The following is a 12434-nucleotide window of genomic DNA, read 5'->3' as shown; positions in this document are numbered from 1 at the left end:
TCCTTGAGATGAAATGTAGCCTGAAACGAGAACATAAACTTCGAAGTTTATGGCTCATAACTCTTGCATTGGTACCAGTTCCTTCACTATTTTAGTAAATTCCGCGTCTTTTCTCTCAAACTAGATATTCCCACTCGAGGGAATTTGTTTTGCGTCTTCTAAAAAAAATACTTCTTCGATGCTGGACTTCTGTGGCCTTCGAGTAATCCTTTGTAAAAATGAGAGATTGTGATAATTAATTTTTTAAAGTCAACAAATTCCATTAAATTTTGGGTATCTTGATAAAAATCACCCACTTTTTGACCAACTATTTTCTTCAAGTTCAGAATCCACTAGCCAGGTACTAAAATATATACTGACATTTACCTCAAGTTCTGTCAAAAAAGGTTGAAATAGATATGTGTTTACATTACTGGCCTGTGAAAATTCCTTATGGGATTTTGGTCGATCGAACTGTGCCCCTCATTTTTCTAATAGTAATTTAATATCGTTATAAATTAAAGCTACATTATAACACTGTCCTACACTGTATATAGTAAAGTGAAGGAATGTCAATTGCTTTATTAAGAAGTTACTCAGTAACATGATACTCAGTGCCAATGGACTTGAAGACAATTTCATTAGCATCCAAGAACCCCTTTGAAATGCCTCAGTGGAATACCTGGGGTTTCGCGAACCTTAAGTTGAGAACCCTGGTTGAAAGCATCAAAGCACCCGACATACGAAAAAAGTGGAACTTTGAACTAAAGATACAGTTACGTTTTCTTTTATTTTTAATTTATGCCTTTGCTTCTGTAAACAAACCTAGAAAGAATGACATCATTTCATCTTGAACTCGTATAGAGTGACATCACCTTAAGACAGTTTGTTTTTCTTGGCTGATTTCACGCCTCGCTTAACTAATATATCATTTCATCCGGTTTTTCATCATCCAACCGCATTAGCGTGAAGGGGCCATGGCAGCAATAGTTTAAACTTAGACGGGTGAGAGGTGGGACCATTGATAAAAAAGAAAGTAGATAATATTACCTCTGACATAAAAAATTAGGGCATTCTAGTAAGGCAATTCTATCATTTCAGGAGTGGTCAGTTCCTCAGCCATTCCTGAATTTAAAGAATGTAAACGATAGTATGAAGTATCTGTCGAATAATAACACCGATTAAGCTGTACAATTCCACTACAAACTGTGCCCATTTGGTCCCCAAGTGCATTGCTTTCTGTCTTCCGATCCATAGCTGTCCAGCTTCTTTAACTTTCCCCCTCCTTTAACTTACAACATTTTTTTTTAATTATGATAACACTGGTAATATAAGAGAAGGTTGAGGCTTAAGTCCCGACCATTGGGTTGTTATGTATCATCCCAAAGGTACCTCCATTCTGTAACTCTGTCCAATGGTGAGAGAAACTGACCCCGGTCTGGACGACGGCAAGTCTAAACTTGAAGTTTATGACTGGTAGGCTGTGTTTGTTACTCACAGAAAAATTTATAAATATACAAAGCATTTTAATGAGACTTTTTTTAGCGTATGCTTCTGTTAGATAATTCCCAGCCACTTGTCAAAAAACCTTCAAGTGTGATCTCAAAATTCACTGATACTGCAGCACCTACCCAGTATCAAAGGCATAGACTCAACATTTGTGTTACTTTTGGAGGGCAAGGTTGAATGGATAAACAAGCTGAAATATATTTTCTTAGCAAATAGTTTGATATTTTAGTTGGAGGGCACTTGGTAAAAGGAGAGGAAATATTTCAAATACTGCATTACAGTATAAGCATGTTTATTAAAATTTCAAATTGCTATCACCTAATGAATAAAACTTGTGTGCGTGCTTTCAGTGTCATATGCTGTTTACAATAGAGCCATCTATTTAAATAATCATGTCAAGGAGTCTAGCAACGTATGTGTCCACGCATGTCCATTCAGCCAATCTGTACTGAATAACCTAATTAAGACACTACTGAGCTGTTATTTCACAACAATAGCATTGTTAAACAATCACACGTTTCCAGATGCCTGCTACTCAGATTATGACAAAAATCGTTCTTCCGCATCATGGAATGGAATGCAATATAAAATTTAGACCAAAAGCCAAACGCTGGGACTTATGAGGTCATTCATAGCTGGAAGGGAAATTGAGGGTAAAGGTGAATTGCGTAACAGGAGGAAAGCCTCGTAGTTGCACTATAAAACAATCGTTAGGAGAGAGTGGAAAGTGAGATGGGAGAAAGAGAATATGAATAGAGGTATAGTAAAAGGAATGAAAGGGGTTGCGGCTAGGGGCCAAAGGGATGCTTCAAAGAACCGTAAGTAATCCCTACAGTGCACTGCGTGAGGTGCACTGACGGCACTAGCCCCATATGGGGTTCCGCATAATGGATGACAAAACCTAAACGACAAAGTTATCCAAGATGTGTTGAAGTTCTCCCATTACACGTTTTTCTCTCTTTCTTTATCATTTTAATGGATTTTGGCTTTCATGTTCTTGTGTTGGTAGTCAAGAGCAATAGAAAACAAGTAAAAAATACGCTGTAGTTTTTCTTCGGCGCAATCGAGTTTTCTGTACAGCCGCTACAGCGTATAATCAAGGCCACCGAAAATAGATGTCTTTCCGTGGTCTCGGTATAATGCTGTATGAGCAGCGGCCCGTAAAACTTTAACCACAGTCCGGTGGTGGCCTGGCCTATATCGTTGTTAGACGTACGATTATGGCTAACTTTAACCTTATAAAAAATAAGAACTGCCGAGGCTAGAGGGCTGCAATTTGGTATGTTTGATGATTTGCAGCCCTCTAGCCTCAGTAGCTTTTAAGATCTGAAGGCGGAAAGAAAAAGTGCGGACAGGAAAAAGTGTGGAAGGGCAGACAAAGCCGGCACAATAGTTTTCTGTAGCAGAAGACTAAAAAGGAAGTGGTTGCCTTCTTTTTCTTCCGTTACCAGTCCCTGCAACAGCCTACATTTTAATTCTAACCTACACGGACAGTTATTATCGTACCTGTTGCATGGCAGATGTATATATATATCTGAAAAAGGAAAACCTAATGGGCCCTCATTTATTAGTAATGCTAATTTAATTCTATCTACTTAATTTTGCCAGGTCGTTCGTTTTGCTTATCTGCCAGTCACCGAGGCTTCAAGGATTTCGTTTTTGTGCGAACTTTAAACTGCGGAAGTATATTCGGTGGTTGAATGCCCAGGCCAAAATTAGCATGACTACGAGGAAATATGGTTAAATGTCATTTTATGCACGATTTGAAAAGAAAAATTTATTGTTTTTTCTAGTTGTTTAGAATGATTAGTTTATTCAGAATTCACTTAAACACTACAAATAATTCGGATGAGTCGGGATGTTAATGATCGAAGTTTTCATTACTACTTAAAGTCGTATTTTAGGTTAAATTCTAAATAGCTTAATAGATTCCCAGACAAACATATTATATATATATATATATATATATATATATATATATATATATATATATATATATATATATATATATATATATATATATATATATATATATATATATGCGCGTGTGTATCTGTGTATGCTGTGGTTCAGTGGTTATTAACCTCGCCTTAGCAACATGAGACCTGATGTCGGTTACATAGGAAATGACTGAGGCCCATTTCCTGAAAATAAATCAAGTCTCCTTGGTAGACCTAAGAGGTTATCCGCTAGCAGTATATTTATATAATATATGTATATATATGTATGTATATATATATATATATATATATATATATATATATATATATATATATATATATTTATATTATACATGAAGACAATAAAAATCTTAGATATATGCAAGTCAGCATTCACTGGCCCTGCTCATCCATCAAACAGAAATGCCAATTTCTATTCTTTTGCAAAGAGAAATAAATGAACAATTTCAGAGCCACAAAGGCGTCTGATATTTCCTCGCAATTACTTTAGTTTCATTTAGCTACAAAAACAAAAACTAGTTGCTTCCTGATACAGTCAGCATTTCTCTATTTGTGTATTTAGGTCCTATCTTTCTAAGAAGTTTCCTTTGACGTCCTTCCCCTACTTCCTCGGTAGCAATTTGTCTTTCCTAAGGACATGCTCTTCTTTTTTCTCCATATGACCAAACCACCTGAACGCATTATGGTATGTTTTCTGTAGAGTTCCTCTATTACTATACTTTCGTAACATACCATCTGTTTTAGAATTTCAATCTCTCATTTATTTCATACTTCTTAGATGAATAATTTGAACATTTCATACCTTTATATGTCCTTGTACATTAGGAAATTCAAATTTGGCATACCTGCACAACTAGAAATGTATCAAAGTCAAACTGAAATATTTCTGAGTTTATTTTTCCTTTTCTCAGAGTGAGTAATGTGTAAGAAATATATTCATGACTTGCCAAAATACATTTCCTTGTGGCCCTCCCCGCCCTCTCTCTCTCTCTTTCTCTTAATATGCATAGCATTACTCATCACGCGTCATTTGAACTTATGCCAAGGTGTAATGCTTAAGTCTTGACTGAAGCTTTTAACTTCACAAAACACAGAATTCTTTGTTCATTAATCATTCTTTGAGAATGGTTATTCTTGTCATGCATTTCTCTATAGCTGTCTTGTGTAATGGTTTTCTAGGTTATTAATTATGTCTCTTTGTAAAATCATTCTTGTCTTTTCTTGTAGCTAATCATCCAAGAGATACCTCTTTAAGAAACATGTGTGTCAATCTGCTTGTACATTTTCTTTCACTTTAAGTCCAGACAGGTAGATGAATATTTTAAATAATTACTACTTTCTGAGGCTGAACTTGTACAAATTTACCTCTGTATCCATAATAAATGGTTTTAAATAATCATACAACAAATGTTATCAATTATAATGATATGGGACATAGAAAGAAAGGTCTAACAACCATCTCGGTTCGTACTTATATAGCTAGATTACTGACACTTTACAACAAATGGTAAATAAATATTCACATCAATGTAAATATTTTATTGGGGTCACTGTTATCATATTAATGTTATTTCATGAAGATGACAGATGGAAACACTGAATGCCATTTGTTTTTAACCGATTTTATCAAAGAAATTCGCAAGAATTTAGAAGCATTTTCTGTGCACAATACCAGGGCCAGATTCGTCGTACTCTTCCTTGGTGATCCACATGGACTGGAAGGTGGACAGAGAGGCCAAGATGGAACCGCCGATCCAGACGGAGTACTTCCTCTCAGGGGGAGCGATGATCTTGATCTTGATGGTGGAAGGAGCAAGAGAAGTGATTTCCTTCTGCATCCTGTCAGCAATACCAGGGTACATGGTGGTACCACCAGAGAGCACATTGTTGGCGAACAGATCCTTCCTGATGTCGATGTCGCACCTCATGATGGAGTTGTAGACGGTCTCGTGGATACCGACAGATTCCATACCCAGGAAGGAAGGCTGGAAGAGAGACTCCGGACAACGGAAGCGTTCGTTACCGATGGTGATGACCTGACCGTCAGGAAGTTCGTAGGACTTCTCGATCGTGGATGATGCAGCTGAAACATTCATTTCAGCCTCAAAATCTAGAGCAACGTAGCAAAGCTTTTCCTTGATATCACGGACGATTTCTCTTTCAGCCGTGGTGGTGAAGGAGTAGCCTCTCTCAGTCATAATCTTCATGAGGTAAGCGGTCAAATCACGTCCAGCCAAATCAAGACGAAGGATGGCGTGTGGCAGAGCATATCCTTCGTAGATTGGAACGGTATGTGAAACGCCATCCCCAGAGTCCAAGACGATTCCAGTGGTACGGCCTGAGGCATAGAGTGACAAAACAGCTTGAATAGCTACGTACATGGCAGGGGTGTTGAAGGTTTCGAACATTATCTGGGTCATTTTTTCCCGGTTTGCTTTTGGATTGAGTGGGGCCTCGGTCAGAAGGACTGGGGATTCCTCAGGTGCAATACGAAGTTCGTTGTAGAAGGAGTGGTGCCAGATCTTCTCCATGTCGTCCCAGTTGGTGATGATGCCATGTTCGATGGGGTACTTGAGAGTCAGGATACCTCGCTTGCTCTGGGCCTCGTCACCGACATAGGCATCTTTTTGACCCATGCCGACCATCACTCCCTGGTGGCGTGGCCGACCCACGATGGAAGGAAAGACGGCGCGAGGGGCGTCATCCCCGGCAAAGCCGGCTTTGACCATGCCGGATCCATTGTCCACGACCAGAGGAGTTACTTCTTCGTCACACATGGCTGCCTAATGAGAGCCCTGCAAGGATTATAATTTAATTTTTAGTTGAACTGTACACCATACAAGACACATAAAAAATTTTAATATTTGCAGGAAGGGTAGAGGAACCTCAAAAAAATGATTATATTCATATTTAACTGAACAGACATAATTCAAAGAAAAGATATTATGACAAAATGCAGGTCCAAAATATGAAACACAATTAGGGTTGCCTAGTACTGCACTGTAGTTGCAATGAAGGAAAAGGTCCGCTTATACAACTAAAAGTTTGCCAAACTGCTCCAGAGCTATGAGGAATCATTTCCTTAAAGACAAGGAAATTCTTTGTTAGTAGATGTACATTATTTTTTTGGATTACACCGTTCCCCTATATTCCTAGGTTGAGCATGTAAATAAAGTATTGTTTAAATGGCGATATTCTGCATGATATGAAACATTCAACACATGTCCAGCTGAAGAGCTCAGCAAAACACTTAGAACAAGCCTTAAGAGCCCTACGAAGCATTTAGAACATGTTACTACCAAGAGCTCTACAAAGCATTTAATACATGTTCTCTTCAAGAGCTTTACAAAGCATTTAGTATATATTCCCTTAAAGAGCTCTATAAATCATTGAGAACATCTCCCCCCGCTTCCGAAAGCTCTAACGTTAAGCACACCTACACTCAAAGGAGTGTTTTTACGGAATTTTCCACATGATCGTGCTCCATAAAGCTTTTAAAATTTGTTCCCTTCAAAAGCTTTACAAAGCGTTTAGTACATATCCCTGTGCAAAGCTCTACTAAGCATTGAGCACATGTCTTTCTCAAGAGCTCTACAAAGCATTTAGCACATGTCCCTGTCAAAAGCTCTACCAAGCACTTAGCCCATGCCTCTCTCTCAAAAGCTCTACAAAGCATTCAAACGATGTCACCTAAAGAACTTTAAGAAACACGATTCACGAAAAATCAGACATTCACATCAACCCTTGAATCGCACGAGGCCGTAACTGTCTCGTCCCCTCACCGGGTAAGATTCGGATTTTACCTGTTGTTCTCATTTTCCTAAAGTCATATAAGCTTCCATCCCTCAAAAGGCTACAGACTTATCACTCTCCTCGAGGTTACATCCAGCCATTTTTCCATCCCTTTCCTTGCCTTGGCTTCTTTTGGTCTGGGCTAGATAAGGACACTGGATTGCCCGTCCCAGTAGTCTCCACATACATTACCATTATGCATTCAGTGATTGGGTCTGTACTGGAAAACCCACTTATGAGGGTTTTAAAAAAATATTTCAGAACACTCTATGCCAGTGGTTCTTAACCCTTTTTTTAATGTATACACCTCTTTCAGATCGGCAGTCAGTTCTTGCTCCCCCTGAACTGCTGAAATAATAATAATAATAATAATAATAATAATAATAATAATAATAATAATAATAATAATAATAATAATAATTATTATTATTATTATTATTATTATTATTATTATTATTATTATTATTATTATTATTATTATTATTATTTTATTTTATTTTATTTTTGCTTTTTTTGCAGAAAAAATAACATGCGTATATAAAAATATATTTTTCCTTAATTATTTATAGGCATCCTCGCACCCCTTAGGAACCGGCTTTGCACTCCCTAGGGGGTACGAGCACCCCTGGTTAAGAACCACTGCTCTATGCAACAGAACATCTTAGGCGAGCTAAATTAGTGTAAGTGAAAAGATTTCGAGATCAGTAAGACGTCATTCTTGCAGCTTCGTCAGTGTCTGTTCATTCAGGTTGGCATTCAGAAGTGGTGCAAACGATTTTTTTTCAAAGGTTTTCCTTAAAAAAAGAAAATAAAAATGTAAGAATTCAGACATATCTGCTTCTGAATATTAATTTGATATTAATCTTCATAAAGGAAGAACACTTTTTTTGAGGGATAAGTTTACGAGTTTGAGTAATGATATTTGTAATTTCATTTTTCTGCTAAGCTTTATCTCTTGTAAACAAGACTGCTGACCAACACCAATACATGAAAACAGTTTCTGCCTAGATGTTATTTTTTCTCATTTCAATCTTGGTCATGTTAGGAAGACACTAAAAACGGATACCCTATAAAAGGATTTTCAGTGACAGGTTCCTAGTACTAATTTGGTCGCTAGGTATGTTGGGAGCCCTTATGACACCTCCAAAACAAAGCGTAAATGGGGCAAAATATATGAAAAAATTAGACTGAGTCTGAAGGATTTTAAAGATCAATCAAATAAGATGTTTTAAGTTCCTCCCACATATAAGGAACTGGAAAAGATTAAAAACTGTATCACTTTAAAAAAAAAATCTCGTAGGTTTTCAGGCCACCAAGTTAGACCTAACCAACCCGACGGGAGTAATCCAAAACAGTCAGTCAGTCAGCCAAGCACATGATGCAATGATTCAGACCTCGCAAGAATTTGTTGTGCGCATGCCAAGAAAAGCCATGACTCAAAATCGATTAGAAACCTTAAAGGCATCACTTTTATATGTCCTGAATACGTAATGCACCAGAAGAAACTAATAAATCTTAATCTAATCTCACACTAGAACTGAGACACACCACCGCCACCAGCACTCTACCTCCACAGACGCGATGTAGCTTGAGCCTGAAGTACACTAAGAACCCGCCGAGCCTCCGAACACCTTATATACCAACTCCTTCTCTTCCTCGATACTAAACCAACATTCAAAACGCGTATTAACGGTAATATTTACCCGCGCAGGTGAGAGATTGTGGATCATATGTGTCACTCTTCGGGTATAAATAAATACGACTCCTGACCCGCGCTAGATCGCCTCCAGTCGAAGACGACCCGGATGTAAACAAATTCCCGCTCATTTGAGACGGTGGCGCCGGGCCGCATCGGACTCCACCCTCAGGAGAACGAAAAGGCTTGGTGAGGGTCCCTCGCCCACTCCTTGTTAAGCCTTTGAAAAGGCTGCTAGGGGGCGAGAGAGCTTTGTAGCCACCCTTCTCTTTTAGAAAAGACCACCGTAGTTACATGGGTGGAAAATTTAACATCTATATATAGAGGGGCTGAGGTCCTCTTTCAGGTTTTTTCGTGGGCGTCAGTGACACGGGAGAAATTCTTCTTCGTCACAGTTCCACGCGATGACATGTGCGATGTCGAGATACGAGTTATGGGGGCAATGAAATCTTTACGATGGGGCTAATGAAGAAATGAATGGCCCCTGTGGAACTGCGTTGTGTGAAGCCATTTCTGAGGCCCTGTTTGATGCACCCGTGCAGTTTCGTATCGTCTGTGACACTCCTTTGTCCTCGTCTCTGTTATGCTTACTATTTTTTTTTCTAAAGGGTTTCATGTCTGTTCTTCCTCTGAATTCTTTTATCCCTCTGTATAATTATCTGGAAATTACAGATAAACAGAATAAAAGAAAGAAGAACCAAAACAAAGAGAATGAAAATGATCTTGCCGATTTTATATAGGAGTTAACATATGGACTCTAGAGGGTCTGGAAAAGCACAATGTCAAGGAAAGGTCAGTTAATAGAATAGATGGCTAAAGCAAATATATTTTGCAAGTAGTTAATCAAATTTAGTTACAATGAACTCAATTTACTGTTTTTACTAAAACAGCTAGAATGAATAAATTTTTGATGTATTTTCTTCAATTTTACATTGGAGTATACAATATATTTCATATATGGGCTCTATTTGACGGCCAGAATGAGTTCACTTGTCATAAATTCGCTCAAATAGACACCTATGTTGGATCCATTTTTCATATGTTTATTCAATTAGACAGCTAAATTGAGTCCATTAATCATGTATTTTCTTAAATTGAGTGCTGAGATAAATCACTTTCAAATATTTACTTTAATTGACAACAGAATTAGTCAATTTTAATACAGCTGTATCCTAAGCTTGCTTGAAAAAAGTAGGAGCATATATATGTATATAAATCTATATATATATATATATATATATATATATATATATATATATATATATATATATATATATATATATATATATATATATATATATATATATATATATATATATATATATGTGTGTGTGTGTGTGTGTGTGTGTGTGTGTGTGTGTGTGTGTATATTAATGTAATTCGAAACTTGGTATTCAAAACTTTGAATACTTTGGTGAAATATAAAAAAAAAAGAGATAAACTGACATTTAGGTCGGCTGCATCTAAATGTTGGAAAAATGATATTCTGTCGGGTTTTTCCATTACGGATGCAGGATGCACCTGACCACTACGGTTAGTTGCAAAATTTCAGTTACAGTCACCCGGCCACGTGACAAAGACCAACGCATAATCTCTCATGACAGAGTCTTTTAATGTTTGAAATTTATCCTAACGTATAACTAAGTGTCATCCCTTTTTTTTACTTTTTATTGAAAGGATTAAACTTGCATTATTTAGAATTACAATATTTACAACATGATTACAGTATACATCAACACAGTGTACATAGGCATTTCTTTACATAAGCATAAACCTCTAAACTGACAATTTACACTTCTTGCTTTAGTTGCTGGTTACTCAAAAACAGTAATTAATATACTCTTTTGACTAAGTGTAATACTGAAACGGAGCAACCGATAAAATAGTCATAAAACAAGTATTCTGAGTGACTGAGCTCACTGTTGCCATCAGAGAGAGAGAGAGAGAGAGAGAGAGTCAAGGTGAGGTGAATCCCCTTATTTTAGGAGTCAAGCGAGGAAGAATTATCCCCTTTGAATACGGAGGAAGTTATATTTTTGCCTTAAAATGGTGTAAAAGTAAGCAAAATCTTACCCGAAAGGATTATTTATTCACCGCGATTAGTTACAGGATAATCATTTTAACCATGATAAAATCTAGAAAGCTTCAGCGATGGTGATTTTAAATTCTCTTTCTGGGGAGTGACGACTTTCATTACCTCTTTTCTGAATCTATTTTACGTTCAAAAGAAAGTTTTGTAAAATTACGTCGCGACGCCACTGAAATACAAATATTTTTTTGTTAATTATTTGTAACTATCAAATTAGGAGAAAACACATCGGCTCAAATTCTCCATATATTTCCAACGCATTTTTACCTATCGTCACTGTCCTCATAGAATCAGAATGAAGTCTTGAACACTGGTAGCTGTCAAATTTGGTAACACTGTTTGGTATACAAGACTGTATTGAGCTATAAAAGCTTGAGAAACAAGGCCTGTTGGTTATATAAGATACAGAGACAAATATATCGTAGTTTTTAAGAAGGTATAAGGGACAGGTTACAACGAGTGACCAGAAGCATTTCTTTAAATTCCTAAAAAGGACCAGAAAAAAAAGAGCACTAAGCTTTTTGTCACAAACAGACCTCGATAACTTAACACCGAGGTAACCACCCACTTACAATCCCCACTAACCCGTCTTAATATACTCCCTGGCTATCACTGATCGCATAAATACTCGATTTCTTTCGCTCTGGGATTTATTTACTTTTGACGATTTAATATTCTCAGGTGTGGGTCATCGGCCGCACGCGTCGAGATTTAGAGTTTAATTGGGGCAGAGAGGAACCTGACGTGGAGTAATAACAGCTGTGGCTTTTAGCGCTTGTTTTGATAGACGGACGAAAACACCGTCACTTGTTGCCAAAGTAACTTTATAAAGAGGGGTCTGAATCACCTGCCAGGGATAATGAAGTTTGTATGTCAAATTTAATTTCTGAGCAAGTTGAAAAGTTATATTTACTTGTCATTTTTTTTTTACCTAGTTTCAAATGCTCTTTAAAGGCTTTAAATAAAAACGTAATACATGTGTGTATGTGAGTGACTGCTTGTTTACGAGCAAGCTTGTGTGAATGTAAGTGATACATGGTGTAGCAGTATGTATATATACACGCTCTAGGTTGTGGCGTGATGTGAGTTCTTGGAGAACGTTCCTTCTGGAATCGCATCCAGAAAATATCAAAGTTAAATTACTGTTCTTACAGTAAAGTGATTTAAAGATAATATCCGTACAGTATTACAATTACTCTTAAACTTAGATTTTTTGTTAGATGACTTAATTTTTATAATGGATCTCAATTCCTGGTTAAGTGGAATGGGTAAATCAGTGGTAAACTTTTATATCTAAATTATTCCAGAACTCTTCACTTGTGAATTTTATTTTTTTATCATCACTAAATTGAATAATATATTTGCCAAGGACTTTGTAACGGCCTATGTTAACTCATATTCATAATGC

At 37.0% G+C, this 12434-nt stretch overlaps 1 protein-coding gene across 3 annotated transcripts; it reads right to left on the bottom strand.

Moving 5' to 3' along the window:
* Positions 1-4973: 4973 nt before the first annotated feature.
* Positions 4974-9229, bottom strand: LOC136850026 (actin-57B-like). 3 transcript variants are annotated; one of them, XM_067123571.1, is made up of 2 exons: positions 8810-9229; positions 4974-6244 (listed from the first exon to the last, which is right to left on the bottom strand). In XM_067123571.1, the coding sequence occupies exon 2, from the start codon at positions 6224-6226 to the stop codon at positions 5096-5098; it is 1131 nt and encodes a 376-aa protein (XP_066979672.1). In that variant the 5' UTR covers positions 6227-6244; positions 8810-9229; the 3' UTR covers positions 4974-5095. The 3 variants fall into 3 exon arrangements, with proteins under 3 accessions (XP_066979672.1, XP_066979674.1, XP_066979673.1); XM_067123573.1 differs by having other exon boundaries at positions 8945-9229; XM_067123572.1 differs by having other exon boundaries at positions 8772-8816.
* Positions 9230-12434: the final 3205 nt, after the last annotated feature.

Source organism: Macrobrachium rosenbergii, chromosome 21, assembly GCF_040412425.1.
Source record: "Macrobrachium rosenbergii isolate ZJJX-2024 chromosome 21, ASM4041242v1, whole genome shotgun sequence".
NCBI lineage: Eukaryota > Metazoa > Arthropoda > Malacostraca > Decapoda > Palaemonidae > Macrobrachium > Macrobrachium rosenbergii.
The sequence above is the reverse complement of the archived record's forward strand: the minus strand, read 5'-3'. Positions and strand labels throughout refer to the sequence as shown.